The 22,599-nt window shown below is 42.8% G+C and overlaps 1 protein-coding gene across 1 annotated transcript in view; it reads left to right on the forward strand.

The window, feature by feature from the left end:
• The first annotated feature begins 309 nt into the window (after nucleotides 1-309).
• Nucleotides 310-22,599, forward strand: part of CNMD (chondromodulin) — a 43,454-nt gene continuing 21,164 nt past the window's right edge. The window contains exons 1-4 of the mRNA XM_007524644.3: nucleotides 310-468; nucleotides 917-1,057; nucleotides 9,236-9,376; nucleotides 19,072-19,185. Of these exons, the coding sequence (XP_007524706.1) occupies nucleotides 397-468; nucleotides 917-1,057; nucleotides 9,236-9,376; nucleotides 19,072-19,185 (468 nt within the window). The 5' untranslated portion in view covers nucleotides 310-396. The remainder of the gene's footprint in view (nucleotides 469-916; nucleotides 1,058-9,235; nucleotides 9,377-19,071; nucleotides 19,186-22,599) is intronic.

Below are 22,599 nucleotides of genomic sequence, written 5' to 3' on the forward strand. Positions count from 1 at the left end.
ACTTAAAGATTCTTAGATGTGAAAAGATTCCTGGCAATTGAGAATTTTGGGGAGTCACAGGATTCCGTTTCTCCAGTCTTTCCTATGCCCACCATGACACTCTCAGGATTACCAAAATATTTGGGAGGGCAGGAAATGAGAGAGAGCAAAGAGAAGAGGGAGTGACCCAGATTGCAGGAGGAGCTCACACAGCTGCTGGGGCCTGGAGAGGGAAGAGAGGAGAGAGGTGAGGTGCTGGAAGGGGTGGGGACCTCTGGGTGGGCCCAGGCGAGACCGGTTCCAGCGTGCGCGCTCCTGTGCGCACGGCATTGAAAGGCCCCGCACGTCGAGCAACAGGAGGACAGAGCCCAGGACATTCGCGGGGCCTCGCTGTGACTCCCTGCTCCCGCTGCAGCCATGGCCGAGAACTGCGACAAAGTTCCCATCGCCCTGGTGGGACCCGAAGACGTCGAGTTTTGTAGTCCCCCCGTGAGTACCGCTCGGGGTTGCCCGCCCCGCTGCTGGGTTAGTCCACTCGCAGGACCCCCCTACGCATGGATGTCCGTATTCACAGACCGGGGCAGGGATTTGTGTCCACGAAAGTGGGAGGTGGGTGCCCAAATGTGTACAAATGCAGCGCCCCGTGCGTCTGCGTGTGCAGGAGACACGGTCTGCACCAGGGAGCAGGGGGCAGGGGACCAGGCTTCGGAAGGGTTCTGTGGCCGAGGAGCAGACTGGCTGGGGGGGGGGGGGGGCTGCCCCCGCACGGTGGAAAGTTTGCTTATTTCACCTCCCGCCTGAGTGCGAGGAACCCAAGGGAGCGAGCGCCTCGGAGGGGGACTCCCCCAGGAGCTCGGGGAGCCATTTCTCATCTACCCGGAGCTGCTGGGTGCGGGCTAAGCCGACCTGACCCTTCCGCTCTGTCTCCGCCTCGCAGGCTTACACCACGGTCACTGTCAAGCCCTCCAGCCCCGCGCGGCTGCTCAAGGTCGGAGCGGTGGTCCTCATTACGGGAGCGGTGCTGCTGCTTTTGGGGGCCATCGGGGCCTTCTACTTCTGGAAGGGGAACGACAATCACGTAAGTCCCCAGGGCCGCGCGCTTGGGCGCACACCCGAGTCTCGGTCCGCAGGGGCCCAAGGCGCGCGTGGTGGCGGGTCCACTCGTTCACCGCCTGGTCCCCAGCTGGATGGAGCCAGAACACCAGTCCGCGAGGGGGCGCCGTCTTCCAGCGCCTCCCCAAGCACTTTACAGTCTTAGGTTCCATCCAAGCACACTCAGTAACTTACTTTACTGCTCATCTGCAACTTCATGGAAAAGTCCAGGGCTGGGGAGGCTACCTAATGGTTTCCCAAAAGACTTTAATGCCCGAGGCTCTGAGATTCCAGCTTCAATCCCCAGCATCACCAAATGCCAGAGCTGATCAGGGCCCTGGTCTCTGTATCTTTTCTCTGTATCTGTCACCCATTAAGTAATGAATAAATGAAAGTACTAAAAAGAAAAAAAAATCCAAATTTTAGGACCAACCATTAAAGCACTGAGTAGTAGGGCAGTACTGTGGACAATTGGGAAGAAAGCCCCTCTTGGTAGATTTCAGCCTGATGCTTCTTTCACACCGTCCAACTGTCTGATATCCTGAATAAAACAAGTCTGCCGCTCTGGCCCCAGTTACCCTATACTTAGGGAAGAACGGGAACTAAATAACCTCTATGGTTTCTTCCACCTGGAAGAGCCTGTAAGTTTAAAAACCTAGAACACAGACAGTGGGAGAATATTTAGACCCAGTAACTGGTGGTGAATTTGGCCTTTGAGGTATTGTCTATTTTCATTTTTGTGATCTGTGAATATGAATGCTCCCTTTCTTGCTCTAAAGGGGGAAAGGCTGTCTAACTTCCTTAAAGGTGGCAAAGCTCTAAAAATCAACGCTGGCCTCATGACTTGTGATGTCACAGTAAATGTTTCACAAAGTGCTCTTCTACTTTATATGCAACTATTTGTTTTAAAGGTCCTACAGACTATGGAGGAAAATATAAAGTGCTTCTAACCTGACTAGGCAGAATTGCAGTGTGTTCTCTAAATACTCTAAATTTTGTTCAGCTATGTGAAGGAGAGCGCTTTATCTTGATGACCACTGCCAGGTCTGGTATAAGCTTATTTCCACTAGTGGAAAAGAATTCCATCTCCACTGAATACACAAAGAGCTGTTTCTTAATCACTACCCTCCGAGAAACTGTGACTGCTGTCCCCACCATGAAATTCAAAGCATGAACAAATTCCAGTACTTGGAGAAAATGGTGCTGAAAGCAATTCAACCATTTTACACATCACATCTTCTGCAGTCACTGCATAATTTGTATTTTTAACTCAAATGCCTAATGTAGACAAGCATGCCATTTAGCACTGAGTCTGTTTTAGAGACTATATTAAATTTATAAGCATTGACTTGTGAGATCAGAATTGCACAGTATTTTGTATATGTTTGAAAAGTACCTTAATGTATTTGTATTTTAAATATAGAAGCTGGAGCAGATGATACTCATATTTGGAAGTAACAAATCTGAACATCAGAATAATTTCAAGATCTGTATCTCTATTAATAGCAGGGTTTAGATTGTCATCCCTTGGGAAACTATGATATTTGAATGTAGATGCCATGTTTTAAATGGCAAAACCTTTATGGTATAGGTCATTTGGAAATAAAAATAGCATTGTTTGCCTTTGGTAAAGATTTCTGTAATGATGTATATATTTAAATGAGTTATCATTTTGCATTTAATTATCCAAGGCAAACACAGTTAGCTGGCAAACATCTAAAAAGAGAAGTAAATGATCATAGAAAATATCATGACTCTTTTTCTCATACCTTTTGCTTTACCACAGACATTTGGTTATCTGGTTCAACAAAACAGTATTAAATTCCAGGAATACAGAGCAATACTGAATCGTGTTTTATTGCCAACAATCAAAGTTATTGCTGTTTCTTATTCAGGCAGGAGAATGAAGAAAATCATGATAGTTTTTTTCCCCAAAAATATTTTATTCTGATCTATGTTAATTAAGTCTGCAGTAAACAAGTCATGAAATACTAAACAGAGTAGATCTGACACCAAGTATCCATAATATGTCCATAGGGCTGCTTTCTCTAAATACAAATCTGAACCACACAAACAAAACAATCTCAGGAGTCGGGTGGTAGTGCAGCAGGTTAAGCGCACGTATAGCAAAGCACAAGGACCAGAATAAGGATTCCGGTTTGAGCCTCCGGCTCCTCACCTGCAGGGGAGTCACTTCACAAGCTTTGATGCAGATCTGCAGGTGTCTTTCTTTCTCTCCCTCTATCTCCCCTCCTCTCTCCATTTCTCTCTATCCTATCCAACTACTACAATATCAACAACAACAATAACTACAACAAGGAAGAGTCAGGTGGTAATGCAGCGAGTTAAGCGCACGTGGTGCGAAGTGCAAGGACCCAGCATAAGGATCCGGGTGTAAGGATCCCGGTTTAAGCCCCCAGCTCCCCAACACCTGCAGGGGGCTTGCTTCACAGGCGATGAAGCAGGTCTGCAGGTGTCTTTCTCCCTCTCTGTCTTCCCCTCCTCTCTCCATTTCTCTCTTTCCTATCCCAACAACAATGACATCACTAACAACAATAATAACTACAACAATAAAAGAACAAGAGCAACAAAAGGGAATGAATAAATAAATAAATATTGAAAAATATATTTTAAAAAACATAATCGCAAATGTTAAATCTGTCAAACAGAAACAGGCATACTCAGCCCGTGGACTCCCCACCCACTGAGAACTGTCTGTGCTTCTATATCACATTGTAGAGGAAAAGTGATCATAATTCACCTCAGTCAGAGGACTCTGAACCATCTGAGTGCTAAAATGGTGGGGTGTGACTGCACTCAAATATTGAGACTGTGTTTTATCCATATTATTGTGAATAGAACAAGGCATTGAAATATGGGAACTGCTTACCAATATAAAATAACTGACAACCCTATCCTATGGGAAACAGAGATGAGATCATTGTTTTGAGTCTTTATTCTCACAGTGGTTTTTCTAGAAATTGCCCCAAACCTGTAATTAATCTTATAGAACCCAGAGTTGAGTAGAAACTCATTAGCAAATATCGTTGGCTGTAAAAGCACCATATTGAGCAGAATTTTGGCAAATAATAAACTTCATTGTACTTGGCTAGAAATAGCCTGAGGTGTCAACCACTCTGGGCTCAGAGTAGATAATGTGATTACTGCTCCATGAGCACAGCCTCCTCCTGAGCTCAGAGCCCAGGACTTTGGAAATAACTTTGGACTATTTGCCCCCCCACCTCGCAGTCGTTTCAGGAAAGCACAGATGTCTCAATGCTGCCCCATGCGAGAAGTGTATCACTTACAAAAGATGGGCTAAAACTCCATTGCAGAGGGTATAACGCCCATGCCTAGGTGTGGGGCTACTGTAGGAAGGACAGTGTGTGTGTGTGTGTGTGTGTGTGTGTGTGTGTGTGTGTGTGTGTGTGTGTGTGTGTAATTAGGACCAGAAGCCAATCTTCTGGCATAACAATCTTGTCTCCTTAAGACCTACTGAGAATTTAGAAACAATTTCTTAGAAAATTTATTGCTTTACTAATAAAAAAAACTTTTGTGTAATTTTGGTTTTGTTTTGTTTTCTTTTTATTGAACTTGGGACTTTGGAGCCTCAAGTGTCTCTTTGCATAACCATTATGCTATCTCCCGCCACTCCTGTAATGTGTTTTGTTTTGTTTTGCTTTGCTTTGCTTTTAAAAGATAGAGCCTTCTCACATGGGCTAAGGACACTCAGGCCAATGCATGTCATCTACCTTGTTCCTTTCAACAGTCAGAACTAGTGCATGGGATGACAGCTATGAGAGCACAGAGACAGAACAGAGCCTGTTCTCTAAACCTGCAGAAAGCTTGGGCTTAGCCAAAGAAAACTGTTTTTCCTAACTGGGTTGATTATGAGGATCACCTGAGGTGCAAAGCAAAAACAGATTGGTGGGTTCTGTGCCAATTCTACTAAATCAGAACACCCTGCAATTGGTTCCTATGATCAGGCAAACTTGGGAGGCAGGAATGGAAAATCTTCAGTAGGAAATGGGGGGGGGGGCACTGAGAAGTGGGTGAAATAAATAGGATGCAGTTATTTTGTATTCTTCTAAATGAATCCTATTGCTTAAATAGGTACTAACAAAGCTGTTTATACATCTCTGTCAATGAAATAAAAGAACTCTCTGTGTGTCTTATAACCATGAGGTTTTTTTTTTTTTAAGTAATAATCCAGTAACAACATCTACCTTATCCTTTGTCCATGTAGCAGCCATTCTTCATAATGAGGGAGAAAATATAACTTGAATTAAACCTGAGCTATTTGCAATTCTGTCTTACTGCTCTGATACTAAGAGGGAAGTATCTTTTATCAGCCCTCATTCCTTCCCCTTTAAGAATTCTGGGAGTCAGGTGGTAGCGCAGCCAGTTAAGCGCACATAGCGCAGAGCGCAGGGGCTGGCGTCAGGATCCCGGTTCGAGGCCCTGGCTCCCCACCTGTAGGAGGTCGCTTCGCAAGCGGTGAAGCAGGTCTGCAGGTGTCTGTCTTTCTCTCCTCCTCTCGGTCTTCCCCTCCTCTCTCCATTTCTCTGTCCTATCCAACAACAACGACAGCTATGGCAACAATAACAACTACAACAAGCACAACAACAATGGCAACAAAAATAGCCTCCAGGAGCAGTGGATTCATAGCCCCAGCAACAACCCTGGAGGCAAAAAAAAAAATTCTATATATACTATGTATGTACACACACATATTCTTCTTATTCAGAAAAGGAAAAAAGAAAAAAAGAGAAAAGAAAGTCACCCATTTCCAGGGCTGCAAGATAGTTTACCTGGGGCTAGAAAGATAGCCTCGTGCTATGCAAAACACATTTATTCTTGAAGTCTCAAGTTCAATCCCTGTCATCACCACAAGCCAGCTGAGTAGTGCTCTGGTAAAATAAAAAAAAAATAAAAATATTTCAAAAAGATAGCTTAGTTGGATGGGTACCTGCTTTACCATGCACATGACCTACGTTTGAGCACAAGTAGACTTCATGTCAGTATTGTGGTGTCTCTCCTTCTCTCTGTCTTTTTCTATATGAAAAAATCGACCCAGAGTAGTGACACTCCACCAGTTCCTAGGAGATAAGAAGTCATCTATTCCTTGTAACACAAAGAATATTCTATCAGGACAACAGAAAACTGAGAAGGGCAGGGTATGGATTTTTTTTTTTGGGGGGGAAGGGGAATAAATGGTTTATAGCCAATACAGTCTTTGATACATGTGCGAAATTTCTTAATTTTCTGCAAAGCACTCTCACCCCCAGCCTAGGTCTTCCTCCTGGATTATTTCTTAACCTAGTTCACTGATTGTCTAAAACTAAGAGAACTCTTTGGACCTTCTGATTTCCAGATTTTAATGACTAGGGCCAGGTGGTGTCACACCTGGTTGAGCACACACATTACAGTGCACAAGGAGCAGAGTTCAAGGCCCTGTTACCTACCTACAGGGGGAAAACTTCAGGACTGCTGAAGCAGTGTTGTAGGTCAGTCTCCTTCCTTCCCTCCCTCCCTCCCTCCCTTCTTCCCTCTCTAGGTTTCTCTCTATATCTATCTCAAATTAATATATATATATATATATATATATATATGTTTTAATGACAGAATTTTTCTTAAAATTGTACTCAGAAATTCAAAACATAAGACTGATAAGAATTTGAGGGTGACTGAAGGGAAGGTTAAAATCAAAGATGTTCTTGATTTTAATCTCCAATTCACTCATCTCTTTGTTCTTAAAGAAGGGGGGTGGAGGGGTGGTGCAGTGGGTTAAGCGCACGTGGTGGGAAGTGAAAGGACTGGCATAAGGATCCTGGTTCAAGCCCCCAGCTTCCCACCTACAAAGGGGTCGCTTCACAAGCGGTGAAGCAGGTCTGCAGGTGTCTATCTTTCTCTCCCCCTCTCTGTCTTCCCCTCCTCTCTCCATTTCTTTCTGTCCTATTCAACAACAACAGCAATAACAACAATAACAATAACAACAAGGGCAACAAAAATGGGGAAAAAAATGGCCTCCAGGATTAGTGAATTCATAGTGCAGGCACCAAGCCCCAGCGATAACCCTGGAGGCAAAAAAAAAAAGAAGAAGAAGTAGAAGCAGTGGTGGGGGGAGGAGGAAGCAGTGGCACACCTGGTTAAACACACAATTACAGTGCACAAGGTTCCAGGTTCAAGTCCCTGGTCCCCACCTTCATGAGTGGTGAAACAGTACTGCAGATGTCCCTGTCTCTCTCCCTTTCTGTCTCCCCCCTCCCCTCTCAATTTCTCTCTGTCTCTATCCAATAATATAAATAAATAAATAAATAAATAAATAAATAAATAAGAAGCAAGCCTGGGGCGGGATGCCCCCACAAACAGAGAAGCAGACCCCCCACCCCCACCCCTGGTAATGGATGAATAGAGAACAAAGAAGCTCCACTGCCCCACCTCTCTGCTTCCCTCACTTCTGGGCCACTTATGTGAAACCTCAGAGCTGTAAGAGTATAAATGAAAACTCCGTCTGAGGCCCAGCTTCTCCACTTTACCCTAGAAGCAATTCCCTAAACCCAGGGAGAAGTGGTATGACCACCTGTTTTTCTGATTCCTAGATCAGCTTCTTCTGTATTGCCAAGTCTCCCTCCCTGCTCATAACGAACTGCCTTACAACACCATATGTCTGTCCCATGGAGTGATTAGAATGAGTAACTCCCGTGTTGAATAGAAACAGATGTGCACATTGACCTTGCTCTCTACAAATGCTGCTCAATAGCAGGCATATCTGAATCACATTGCAAGACTTACTGTAAGTCAAACACAAGGTCAAATCTTGACCAAAGAATTAAAAAGCTTTCAAGCTGAGGTGCCACTGGGGGCATGTTTAGTCAACAACTCTGATAACCTCTGCCTCCTCCATTCCCATTTACTCATCAGTGGGTTTCACTGCTAACAGAGCTGACTTTTAGTAAAAGAAGACCTATGTCAAAGCTTATTTCTACAGGATTTCACTTGATTTTAGGGGGAAACCTAGACTTGACATCTGGAGACTGTACCCAGATGCTTCTTCCATGAGCAAGCGGGACTGCTAATCACTGGAATTAGCTAATCACTTTGAATTAGTACCAGAAACTGTTAAAAAGTTTTACTTTAAAGATTTTTAAAGAGATCATTCCATCAAGTGATTGGTATCTGGATGGAATTATCGCATGTGAACGTATTTCTGTTAAGGATGATTCAGCGTATCTCTGGTAGATATGAAACGTAGCTCATATACTTCATGTCTAGAGATAAACACTGAATTGTTCTAGAAAAAGAAAATTGTATGTACATATGTTTGCATGTATGTATGCATGTATGTATGTATTACCAGAGCACTTTTCAGTTCTAGTTTATGATGGTGCTAGAGATTGAATGTGGAACCCTTTATGCCTCAGACATGGAAGTCTTTTTACATAACCACTGTGCTATCTCCCTAGCCCTAAACTGTTCTAAAAAGAAAGCATTACTAACTCTTTTTTTAAATTTTTATTTATAAAATGGGAACACTGACAAGACCATAGGATAAGAGGGGCAAAATTCCACACAGTCCCCACCACCGGAACTCTATATCCCATTCCCTCCCCTGATAGCTTTTCTTTTCTTTTCTTTTCTTTTTTTTTTTTTTTACCTCCAAGGTTATTGCTGGGGCTTGGTGCCTGCATTATGAACTCACTGCTCCTGGAAACCATTTCCCCCCTTTTTGTTGCCCTTGTTGTTGTTGGATAGGACAGAGAGAAATGGAGAAAGGAGGGCAAGACAAACGGGGAGAGAAAGATAGACACCTGCAGACCTGCTTCACCGCTTGTGAAGCGACCCCCTTGCAGGAGAGGAGTCAGGGGCTCAAACCGCAATCTCTATACCGGTCCTTGTGTTTTGCACCATGTGTGCTTAACCCACTGCGCTACCGTCCAGCTCCCAGCTTTCCTATTCTTTATGCCTCTGAGAGTATGGGGTGCAGAAGGTGGAAGGTCTGGCTTCTGTAACTGCTTCCCCACTGAACATGGGCGTTGACAGGTCGATCCACACTTCCAGCCTGGGGAAGTGGGGCTCCAGAACACATGGTGGGGTCATCTGCCTTGGGAAGTCCGGTTGGCATTATGGTATTCACATTACTAACTCTTACATTCCCTTCCAGATTTACAATGTCCACTATACCATGAGTATCAATGGCAAATTACAAGATGGGTCAATGGAAATAGATGCTGGGAACAACTTGGAGACCTTTAAAATGGGAAGTGGAGCTGAAGAAGCAATTGAAGTTAATGACTTCCAGAATGTAAGTATATGTCATGCATTTAGGGAATTTAACTGGGTAAGCCTGGGAAAATGTCCTAATTCAGAAAGAAGCAGCATCTCTCATACAAATCCAAACAGTAACTTTTCTTAATGGCCATTGAAGTCCTACTAACCCACATACATCATGCAACACATTCTCTCTGAGAAAGGACCACACTTTTGTCTTTTATATTAAAAAAGAAAGAAAGGGGGGGGGGAAGATTCCTTTGTATTGGACAGACCAGGTTTGTAAACTATATAAATTCTTGGTAAAAAGACTTGAAAGAGCTATTTCTTTCCAAGCAGCTTTCTATAACATGGAGAGTGAAATGTTTAAGCTATACATATATTGAATATATATTGAAGATTTCAAAATATGGGCATACAGAAAAGAGGGAAAGTTTAATAACCTAATAGTCTTATCAACAATAGGAATGACCTCTTCACATGCTTTTTTCAGTTCTTCAGATTTCCCACTTCATCCAGAAAAATAACCAGAAGAAACCTCCCTACTATATCATGTTTTCTGACCATGGTTTATTACAGATAAAATAACCAAGTCTTCTTTGAAAAGGGCAAACGTGTTTGTTTTCAGAAATTCAATTTGCAGGCAATTTGAGATGTTGAGCTATGCATCAGTGCTTCATTGTACAATCTGAAAACTAAAGTGTCATTCCAGGCCTACTTTCCTGTCGACCAGCACAAATATCTTAGTCTCTTTCATGTTCTAAGATGAGAAAGAGACATTATTGTTTATGTTTGTTAAATCTGTACATGGAGTAGGTGAGACTTCATAATGAAAAAGGGCTCTTGAAAATAATGTCTCTTCTGATAGTTTATTGGCCTACAAACATATCATCAACCTTTCTCTCACTGAAGAAAAAAAAACTGAAACTGCTTTTCATTTGAGTGAAAATATCCCCCTTTCTCATACCAAAACACACTTTATATGTCCTTTTGAACACCAAATAGATGCTAACATTAGGCCCTGGTGCTATAAGACATTAGATATCATTTGATGACAAGGACTGGTTATGTTCAGAGTGCACTTTGACTTGGGGACAGGCTCTGCAGCCCAGGGTATGTCCAGATATACTTTTATTAATCATATTTTCAAATGGCTCTGGTGAGTGGACATAGTAATTTCTCTGGATTCATTAGAGGCTTTTACTGCAAGACCCAGGACAAGGTAAAAGCATGTATTTCTTTGTGCTCCTAAATATAAATTATGAAACACAACTCCCACATATGCATCATTCAATCCAGAACAAAGCTGAATACTCCTGATGTGCTATAATATCAAGATTTGCAAATACACCAGTGAATAAGATCCAGCTGTCTCTCAAAATGTGTGTATATCAGGAATATAATTTTAGAATATTTTAATCCAAAAACTATATTTCTATTTAAGAATCTTTTGGTTCTAATACTGATATTGGTTGTATTTTGTTCTCATAGGCCAACAGGGCCACAAATATTTTATAAACTGATCAATTCTCTGATAGCTTCTACATTTTTTGAAGTCAGAACTGGTGAGTAGAACATTTTTTTTCCTGATGAATGGATAAAACCTAGAGTGGGTTTAAACTAGCTTAAATTTTTTAAAACAATATCAGTCAGCCACTATGGTACCTTTACTATTACTTTCTCCTAATTTTAAGTCACCTGTCAAATTCAAGAAGTGTTTGTGAGGCCTACCATGTGCATGGGGATGCACAGAGGATGCAAAGGTGACTTGCTCCCTCCTTTAAGGATAGTCCAGTTCAGGAGACTCTGGTGAGCCTGGGGACCAGGTTACACTGAAACTGTGAACAGAATTTGTGGTGCACAGAAGGGATGTGATCACGGCCAATCAGGGAGCTAAAGTGAGTTTCACAGAGATGGTGATTGTTAAATCTGGACTTGAAAATTGATTAGGAGTTCAAGCAGCAGAATAGGGGTAGGACTTCCCAGGCCAGGGAATGAATATTGATTGCAAGTGCACAGACCTGCTCTGGAGTTCTGAGCATCCCATGTGACTGAAGATGGGGAAGGGAAGGAAAAGGATGCCTAACTGGAGCCAGATTAAGAAAGATTCCTACATGTAAATGAACAGTCTCTTCTAGTAATGAATCTACCAAGACTTTAGTAGAAATTTCCCAGTGGAGGTGGGGAATATCCTGAGAAGGAATAACACTAAACAAAGTGCTCCAGGCCCTATGGCTCTATACTGTTAAGAAGAAAAAAAAAAGTACTTAGGGGTTTGGTGGTGGTGTACCCAGTTAAGTGCACACATTACCATGCACAAGGACTTGTGTCCAAGTCTCTGTTCCTCACCTGCAGGGGGGACATTTCACAAAGTGGTGACACAGTGCTGCTTTCTCTCTCCTTCTTTATCTCTCCCTCTGTCTCCTCCTCCCTTCTCTATTTCTCTCTGTCCAATCAAATAAAAATAAATAAATAAATAAATGGAAGAAATGGCCACTGGGAGTGATGGATTCATTCTGTAGGCACTGAACCCCTCCCCCCAGTGATAACATTGGTGATAAAAAAGAAAAAGGGGCGGGGGAGAGGGAGGAGGTTGTGGAGGGCGAGAAGGAAGAGAGGACAACTTTATTTAAAAGGGGCTTCTAGAGTGGTACTCTGTTGTAAGGGAGAGCGGTCAGGCTCAAAGCTGATTATAATAGGGAAAATAAGAATTTAAAACCAGGGGGTCGAGTGGTGGCACACCTGGTTAGGCACACATGTTACAACGCACAAGGACCTAGGTTCAAGCCCCCGGCCCCCACTTGCAGGGGGAATGCTTTGCGAGTGTTAAAGCAATGCTGCAGGTGCCTCTCTGTCTCTCTCCTTCTCTATCATTCCCTTCCCTCTCAATTTCTGGCTGTCTCTATCCAATAAATAAAGATAATTTAAAAAGTTTTAAGGGGGTTGGGCAGTAGCACAGCGGATTAAGCGCAGGTGGTGCAAAGCACAAGGGCCAACATAAGGATCCCAGTTCAAGCCCCCAGCTCCCCACCTGCAGGGGGGTTGCTTTGCAAGCAGTGAAGCAAGTCTGCAGGTTTCTGTCTTTGTCTCCCCCTCTCTGTCTTCCCCTCCTCTCTCCATTTCTCTCTGTCTTATCCAACAACAACAATAGCTATGACATCAATAACCATAAGTGCAACACGGGCATCAAAAAATTTTTTTAAGAATTTAAAACCAAAGAGAAGAGTGGAGGTGCTTGTAGATGGAAAATTACTAAGAGGTAGAGTAATTCCTTGCTCAGCTGACTTAACAGGATTTTTACTTGAAGGCAGATCAGGATGATAATATGAGGGGTGGTGAGGCCAAGGCTTAATCAGCAAAATTCTTGCTATAATTAGAATAAATGGGTCAAAATAGAACCCAAGGTCAGCCCTATGAAAAAAAGTGAAATCAAAGGAGCCTGACTAGAGTTAGGTGAAGGAAAATCCTTGCCAATATCCAAAGAAATTAAAACACAGAGAGAGAGAGAGAGAGAGAGAGGACTAGTTCATAGTGTATGAGTTACATTCAAGATAGTCATGCCCACAAAAATAACAATGCTGTCGGTTTAAGTCAGACCTAATGATCCATTTATATGACAAAAAATTCTCACTAGAAATTATTACAGGAGGGGCCAGTCAGTGCGCACCCAGTAGGATGCATGCCCAGGGTCCATACCCTGACACCACATAGGAATGCTAAGACATTGAGGAAAACTCATTGTGGCATCTCTTCCTCTCTCGTCTCTCTGACTATCTGAATTTAAAAGAATGAAAAGTTGGCCCTTCAGTGGTGAAGTCACACATGTAGAATACCCCAACTCTGCAAAAGGGAAAATAAAAGGTGGGTGGGGGTTGAGGGGAGAAATTATGATAAATTAAGGATATCCAGTAGCCAATTCTTTTAGATTTGTGAGTACCTTATTGATTTAACAAATCATCATTGCTCTCAACTATAATATCCAGAAGAAATAAAGGAAAATCATTTATAGTAAAATTTGCTCTTCATATTAACTAGACAGCCTGAAATACTTACAGGTAACACAATATCTTATATTTGCCTCTGGAGTTGAACCACTGTCCCTAAAATGCAGACTGATCTACTATATGGACTAGCAAGTTAAATACCAGGTAGTTTCTCAAGCAGTGAACAAAATAAAGTACCATTGTTATAGTAGTTGCTCCCCTAGGAAATTCACTGTATCCATTAAAAACATGCAAAAAGAATATGTTTTATGTTTATATGTTAAATTCTAGGCACAGATAGGTTTTCCACCCCAGGACCCAGGGTTCTTAATGATTCCCCCCAGATACCTGCAGTCCCTGCCCAGCACAGGTCAGCAATGACCCCAATCTGTATGATGACAATAAAACAAAAACAAACAGAAAACCTCAAAGATTTCCAAAGTGCCCCACTAGAAAAGGGCCCCTGGCCCTTCATGGGAACTTATAGTTAAAGCCACAGAAATAGATAAGACTCCCTACAAAGACAAAAAGGACAACTAGAAAACAATTACTAGACTGGATGAAAGAATGTTAGATCATTTGATTCCGCATTCATTATCTTTGTTAGTCAATTTCTTCATTATCACCCACTTCTAAGCCCTTGTCTGTTTGCAAAAGTAGAAGGTTCATTTGACTTCCATTCCTCTGTTTAATCTCTTAATATATTTCATTGTTTGATGTAGGTCTGTAGCTAGACATAGTGGTTAATATGTGTAAATTACTTGACACAGGCCCCACTCTTCCAGGACTTCAGTTCCCTTTGCAGTGTGTAGACCATTGTAGGGAAATTGTGAGGATGTGGTTGAGGTTGGAAGGGCTTGACTTGAGGGGACATCCATCCTGTCAGTCTCTCTCTCTCTCTACTGAGAGATCGATCGAGGAGGGGCACAACCCCCCCCAAGGTTTGCCTCGTCTTATCAGACTCCCTGCCTCACAAAGCACCCTGCATTCCTGATACTATGGCCTGCTCTCTTATTATCTACATAATCATTGTTTTGCCTGAAAGATACCCACCCATTCCATTCCTTTGATCTATCTTCTTTCTATCCTCAAGACTCTCCCTGCCTGCAGGGTATTATTAATCCTACCAGTTAAAACCCTCGCAACAGTTGCTAAGGAAGTTCCTACCTTTCCCAGCCCCTTTTGCCTTTCTCCGCCCCTTTCCAAACCATGTCAAGCCATTTCCGTTTCCGACTTGCCACTTCCGGGTCCGACTTTTAAAAGCCTTGGCTCTCTGATCAGTGAAGAATTGAATTGCCTCACCACCACCAGCTCGGTTCCTGGGTCATCTCTCTCTCGCGCGCACGTCACTGAGTGAGTAGCAGCCTAGGCTGGCTCCAGTCACCATCTCTCCAACCCAGAGAGTATGTGCCCAAGAAGAGGCACCCCCACACTAGCCCGGCAGACCATCAGAGTCAGCTCAATTAGACTCATATTCAGGGATAGGAACCCTTCAATATCATTAACTCATGTTTTGGGGAAAGGTCATATGGCATTTCCTCCCTTCCATCTTATATTTAAAGTAATAAGGGTTTAGAATCATGAGCACATACTACACGGGGGGGGTGTAACCTCCCTCACCTACTTTCTATTTTTCAGACCATGAGTCCTAGGTTGACATGCAGAATCAGAGCAGCAGACTGTGGGAAATTAGCATAGCAAACTGCTGTGGTTCTCAAAATGTATTCTTTGGGCCACTGGTGGCAGCATGTCTTGTTAGAAATGCAACATTTAGGCCCCACTGCTGATTCACTAAATCAGCAATCCTGGGGATAAGACTCAACCCGTGTTTTATTTAGCAGGTCCTCTAGGTAATTTTGATATAAGGGAAAGTTTATGAGCCACTGGTACAGAAGTAACTTGGGTCCAAAGGCTGTGTCCTAGTACATTTTCTGCCACAACAAGTCACCATAGACTGAGTGACTTATGGATGATATATATTTATTTCTCAACATTTAGGAAGCTGGGAAGACCAAGATTAAAGTGCTAGTAGGTTCAGTATCTAGTGTGGGCCTCCTCCCAGGATCATGGATGACTGTGTCTATATCCTTTCAGAGCAGAAGATAGCTTTCTGGGGTCTCTTGTATAAAGGCACTAATCCCTTTCTGATCTATTTCCCAACGGCACGCATCTCTAATATGATCACATTGGATGTTAGGTTTCAACATATGAATTGGAGGAGGAGCAGAGCACCAAAACAATCTCCAAGAAGCCACTTCAGTCATTAATACATGGCTTTATCCTAAACAGACACTCTTTTTCTAAACCAGTGATCCTTACCTGACTATAGTTCTAAGCACCCAAGGGCCTTTAAGTACACAAGGTCTGAACACCACCCTAGGCCAATTAAATGGGGATCTCTGGAAGCACCCAGCTGCCTATGTCTTAAAATCTCTCCATGTAGAGTCGGGCAGTAGCACAGCAGGTTAAGCGCATGTGGCACAAAGCGCAAGGACAGGCAAGAGGATCCTGGCTCAAACCCCCAGCTTCCCACATGCAGGGGAGTTGATTCACAGGTGGTGAAGCAGGTCTGCAGGTGTCTCTCTCTCCCCTTCTCTGTCTTCCCCTCCTCTCTTGATTTCTCTTTGTTCTATCTAACAACGACAACAATAATAACTACAACAATGAAAAACAATAAGGGCAGCAAAAGGGAAAAATAAATATTAAAAAATGTTTTTTAAATCTCTCTATGTGATTCTAACTCACTGAGTTGAGAACCACTCCTGGAGCTTAGAAGCTCTCCTCTATGAAACAGGAATAATGTCACTTGCATCTCTGAGAAATAAATGAAAAGAATTTCATTTGTGTATATGCTCAAGGAGGCCTCAAGGCAAATAATAAGGAGCTTTGGAAGAATTGGGTCTCTCTTCTCTCTCTCTGTTCTCTGGGGTGACCAGCCAGCTGTTTTTTTTTTTTTTTTTTGGGGGGGGACTCTGAGGTATAACATTCTATCAGTACCCTTTCACATAACTTACTTTTAACTTTGTTCTTCATTTAAGAAAACTTATTCCTGAGCTGGGAGCCCTTGATTTGTTTATTCATTTCCTTTTTTATTTTATTTTTTTGCTTCCAGGGTTATTGCTGCGGCTCGGTGCCTGCACTACGATTCCACTGCTCCTGGAGGCTATTTTTTCCCCTTTTGTTGCCCTTGTTTCATCATTGTTGTGGTTGCTATTGTTATTGATGTCATTGTTGTGGGATAGGACAGAGATAAATCAAGAGAGGAGGGGAAGACAGAGAGGAGAGAAAGATAAGACACCTGCAGAGCTGCTTCACCGCTTGTGAAGTGACTGCTCTGCAGGTAGGCAGCTGGAGGCTCAAACCAGGATCCTTATGTTGGTCCTTGCACTTTGCAGCATGTCGCTTAAGCACTGCGCTACTGCCCAACCCCCTTCTTTTCCTTTTCTATCTTACCCTCTTTTTTCCTTTATTTCCTTGTTTGTTTGTTCCAATAATCAAACTCAAAGCCTCATGCATACAAAGTGGCACTCTACCCCTTAACTACAGCCCTTGTCCAGAACCCTGGGATTAGAAATGCTTATTTTGGGGGTCGGGCGGTAGCGCAGCAGGTTAAGCACACGTGGCACAAAGCGCAAGGACCAGCGAAAGGATCCCGGTTCAAACCCCTGGCTCCCCACCTGCAGGGGAGTCGCTTCACAGGCAGTGAAGCAGGTTGCAGGTGTCTATCTTTCTCTCCCCCTGCCTCCCCCTCCTCTCTCCATTTCTCTCTGTCCTATCCAACAACAAACGACATTAGCAACAACAATAATAACCACAAGGCTACAACAACAAGGGCAACAAAGGGGGAAAAAATGGCCTCCGGGAGCAGTGGATTCATGGTGCAGGCACTGAGCCCCAGAAATAACCCTGGAGGCAAAAAAAAATATATATATATATATATATATTACTTATTTTCCCCCATCTCTTGGCACCAGTGCTGCAATAGGTTCCATATCTTCCCAACATTTCTCTAACTCATCATAAGACTGATGCAATTTGGATTTGTGATGGCGTCTACATCATTATGGCATAAGATTTTCTGCCCTTTAATACTATTTTAATACCATTTTTGCTCACACACTACTCATGAAATTAATCATCAGGGTGAAAGTTAACCCTCTGGGGGCAGAACATACTGTTATCCTTGCTGCACTCTGCATGCTGAATCAGTGATGAGCTGTCAGCCCAGGCTAGAGCCTTGCGACTGAGCCTTCCCTTGAGGTTGGCCCCTTGGCAGACAAGGAGACAATGTTTGTATCTCACAAGGGACAAAACAAAGCATCCAAGGCCTTGAGTAAGACCTAGGAGCAAAGAGTAGCTCCTGGTGTTATAGAAAGCCTTACTAGTTACTTACTAGGCTTGACAGATTGGGAAAAGTTGGAATTAATGATATCAGTTAACTGGGCCAGCATCTTCTGAGAATTTTTGTGGGAGCACTGAAACATGACGGCAGAGGAGGACCTAGTGGGGGGTTGAACTGTTATGTGGGAAACTGGGAAATTTTATGCATGTACAAACTATTGCGTTTTGCTGTCAACTGTAAACCATTAATCCCCCAATAAAGAAATTTTAAAATAGATCTAAAAATAAAACTTAGTAACCAATCTCAAGCTTATAATCAAGTAGGGCTCCTTCTTTCTGTATTTTTATCGTTGGGGCTTGGTGCCAGCACTATGCATCCACTGCTCCTAGTGGCCATTTTTCTTTTTTCTATTTTATTGGACAGGACAGAGAGAAATTGAGACAGGAGCGGGGTAGATATGGATAAAGAAATCCAGGTATCTGCAGACCTGCTTCACTTCTCATGAAGCAGACTGCCTGCAGGTGGCTTGAAACTGTATCCTTATGCAGGTCCTTGTGCTTCATATTTATGTGCACTTAAGCCAGTGCTCCACCGCCTGGTCCCCTGGCTATTTCATTCTCAAGGGGTTACCATGCAGGTGATAGAAGTAATGTACCTCCTTTTAGGTCACTACCAGGCCACCCCAAAACCCAGTGCCCTAGTTAGGGAATTCTGAGATTCCCACATAGATATGATGGGCCTAGACCTCTAACAGATCCCTCTCTCTTTTTCTTAAATATTTTATTTATTATCAGATAGAGACAGAGAGAAATTGAGAGGGGAGAGAGAAATAGGGACACAGAGAGACACCTGCAGCCCTGCTTTACCACTTGTGAAGCATCTCCCCTACAGGTGGGGACCAGGGGCTTGAACCTGTATCCTTGCACACTGTAATCTGTGTCTTCAACCAGGTGCACCACCACCTGGCCCCATAGATCCCTCTCTCCACCATCACTAGTCATCTCCATCAGGAACAGCATCATAACCCTTCTTATAGGCCTCTACAGGACCTTGCCTCCAATGTAGAACAACAATGGTAGAAACTACCCCACTCTCTGAAGGGAGGCTGGGTCAACAAACTCTACCACTCAAGGAAAACTGGTGCTGAAATGAATGCAGCCTACAGTGTTCCTAACTATGACCATGGAATATGAGCTCAGACTGATAGAGATGCAGAGGTTAAACAGGCTCCTGTGAGGGCTGGGTGGTAGTGCAGCGGGTTAAGTGCACATGGTGCAAAGCACAAGGATGGGTGTAAGGATCGCGATTCAAGCCCCCAGCTCCACAACTGCAGGGGGGTCGCTTCACAAGTGCACTGAACTAGTAAGTAAATGGAGAGATAATAGCTAAATTTTTATTTCCTAGGGCATCACAGGTATCCGTTTTGCTGGAGGAAAGAAATGTTACATCAAAGCACAGGTGAAGGCTCGTGTTCCTGAGGTGGGCACCATGACCAAACAGAGCATCTCTTCTGAACTGGTGGGTACCACATGCCCTTAACAGAACAAGGGTTTGGCAGACATTGTGTGAAAGTACAGCCCTTTACATCTCTAGTTCCCACTAGAATTCATGACCAGAGACCAAAAATGTGCTTGTTTTTCCATGCATTGTAGTTGCTTTGCTGTCAGTGGAGAAGGGTTAGACAGGCCTACTGTATTCCGTCATCTTGGCTCTGCCCAGTCTATGTGTACAGTTCTTAAAATTACTTTAAAAATACTCAAAGCCAGGTATCCAACAACAGATGAGTGGCTAAGAATGTTGTACATATAGACTGGGCAGAGCCAAGCTGACGGAATACAGTAGGCCTGTCTAACCCTCCTCCACTGACAGCAAAGCAACTACAATGCATAGAAAAACAAGCACAGAAATACACCTTTTACAATGACAACACATCTCAACACCTAAGAGGCAGGACCCAGTAAAGTGTCCCCTTCCCAGAAGATAATTCCCCCAAAGTAAAGTGGAAGATATCTAAAAGTAAATATAAACTAGAATTGTACAAAGAACTCTAGAGATTTACTTTAAAAAGAATGCCGTACATTTATTTGATATTTTAGGGCTTACCAAGTGGTCACATAATGATACTGGCTTCTATTTGAGTGGTGGTAAAGTATGGTAGAAAGAAATGGACTTGAGGCCAGCTGGCAGCACACATGGTTAAGCATGCACACTACAGTGTGCAAGGACCCAGGTCCAAGCCTCTGGTCCCCATCTGCAGGGGAAAAGCTTCATGGATGGCAAAACAGGTCTGCAGGTGTTTGTCTCTTTGCCTCTCTGTCACCCCCTTCCCTCTTGATTTCTGACTGGCTCTATCCAATAAATAAAGATAATTTAAAAAATTAATAAAATCAAGGATTCGGGCAGTGGTGCAGCGGGTTAAGCGCATGTGGTGCAAAGTGCAAGGACCAGCATAAGGATCCTGGTTCGAGCCCCTGGCTCCCCACCTGCAGGGGAATCACTTCACAAGCGGTGAAGCAGGTCTGCAGGTGTCTATCTTTCTCTCCCCCCTCTGTCTTCCCCTCCTCTTTCCATTTCTCTCTGTCCTATCCAACAATGACATCAATAACAACAACAATAATAACTACAACAACAACAAAAAAACAAAGACAACAAAAGGGAATAAATAAATATTTAAAAATAATAATAGGGAGTCGGGCTGTAGCGCAGCGGGTTAAGCGCAGGTGGTGCAAAGTACAAGGACCGGCATAAGGATCCCGGTTCGAACCCCGGCTCCCCACCTGCAGGGGAGTCGCTTCACAGGCGGTGAAGCAGGTCTGCAGGTGTCTATCTTTCTCTCCCCCTCTCTGTCTTCCCCTCCTCTCTCCGTTTCTCTCTGTCCTATCCAACAACGAAGATAACAACAATAATAACTATAACAATAAAACAACAAGGGCAACAAAAGGGAATAAATAAATAAAATAAAATATTTAAAAAAATATTTTTAAATAATAATAATAATAAAGGAAGAACTGGACTTTGGAATTATAAAAACATAGGCTCAAGTCCCAACTCTGACATTTACTATGTTAATTGTCTTTTTTTTTTTCTTCTTTTCTACCAAAGCACTGCTCAGCTCTGGCTCATGGTGGTGCTGGGGATTGAACCTGATACTTTTTGTGCCTCGGGCATAAAAGTCTCTTTTTTTGCACAATGATTACATTATCTCCCCAGTATATTTTCAATTTTTTCACACTCAGTTTTGCCACCGCCAACTTAGAGTATGCATACTGTCCCCATGGCCTTAGAACCTACTAGATGATGACTAGGTAGCTGCTACTTCTACAACTATTAATTTTATTATGATCACCTTTGAGCCTCCCAGTACCCCTGAGAGAGAAGTGAAGCAAATAGCAGCTCCCTCTGGGAAAAAGAGGAAAATAATGATAAGCAAAGGTGCCTAGAAACTGCCCCAGTGACTGCCCTCCCTGGGGCAGCAGCAGTGGGTGTCTCAAAACAAAGAAAAACAAAGCTAAAACCAGGGAGGTTTTTAAAGGTAGTTGTCATGGCATGGGCAGGCTTGCTTGCTCCTTTCTTCCTTCCTTCCTTTCCTTTCTTCCTTCCTTCCTTCCTTCCTGTCTTCCTTTCTTTTTTCTTTTCTTTCTTTCTTTCTTTCCCCCAATATCCCTAGACATTCATTTTGTGAGACATTTTCCAGAGCTTCATTGTTCCAGCCACGCTCCATGTTCTAGTCTGTCCCTGCTAAGCTGTGCCCTTCAGAACTGAAAACCATTTCAGTGTGAACCTCCCAGTGCAGGGCACAAAAAAAAGAAAGCAAGACCTGTGTCCTCACTCCTGAACTTCTCTCACCATATTACCATTTTTACATGGCTATGCCACTTAGTTTCTGTGATGAAGCTGTTAGCTATAATCCTTGACACTGTCCCCCATAAGTGGAAATAGTGCTTATTCTCCACTCCTGTCTTTCAGAAGGACCAGTTCTCCAGCTATAGATGACCCTATCTAGTGAGAACTTGGCAGTACATTTCTTGGGCTTTTAAAAATATATTTTTTTCTATTTCCTGAAAGATCATACACTGTCATTGTTGAACATGTAAGAAATATGTAAAATAGACAAGAAAATCTACCCTCAATTACATAACTCACAGATATTGTTTTGCTGAATTTCTTTCATGTGCAGGTGTGTGTGTGATATTCTTTTGATAAATGAATTTATAGTGTGCATTTTATTACTTTCACTTAACTGTAGTTCTTTATCAATGTAGATAAATAATTTTATCATCATATGATTATCATTTTAAACGTTTTTGTTCTTGGATATCTCCATTATCTTCAGTTTTCACTATTTCAAATATTATTTGAATACTATGTTCCTGCTATTTCAAATAACAACAATAACTCAAAAGACTTTTTATAGTGTCTGTGCTGAATAGTTTTATCTTTAAATCTTGGTCTTCCTCTGATCCTTTCCTTAGCCCACAAAGGTAAGTAATTTTCCCAGTGTTTTTGTTGTTTATACTGTGCATGATGGATCCTGTGGTGAACACGCAATGTTGGTATGAATCACGAAGGTGTTTGAAAAGTACACTTAGAGCGATTTAAACAAATATGGTTGTACCTCAGTAGTCATCATTAATTGGTTCCAGAAGGCATGACAAGCGTCACAAACGATGAGTACCAAATAAATATTTCCCACAAGGAGTAATGAAAATTGAAGGAATCCACTTCTGAACCCCAGAAATTTCACACTTTACTCGACAACTCGTGAATTGTGGGGGTTGTTTTTGATACAAAACCTTACAAACTAGACAGGCATAAATAAAAAAAAGATAATAATAGACTACAATGCCACTTTACCTTACTGGGAGGAATCAATGGCCTAGAGGGATGGTGGCGAGCTGGATCAGGAGGAGGAGGAACTGCTGGGAGGTGACG

The sequence above is a fragment of the Erinaceus europaeus genome, chromosome 5 (assembly GCF_950295315.1).
Source record: "Erinaceus europaeus chromosome 5, mEriEur2.1, whole genome shotgun sequence".
In the NCBI taxonomy this organism is placed as follows: Eukaryota; Metazoa; Chordata; class Mammalia; order Eulipotyphla; family Erinaceidae; genus Erinaceus; species Erinaceus europaeus.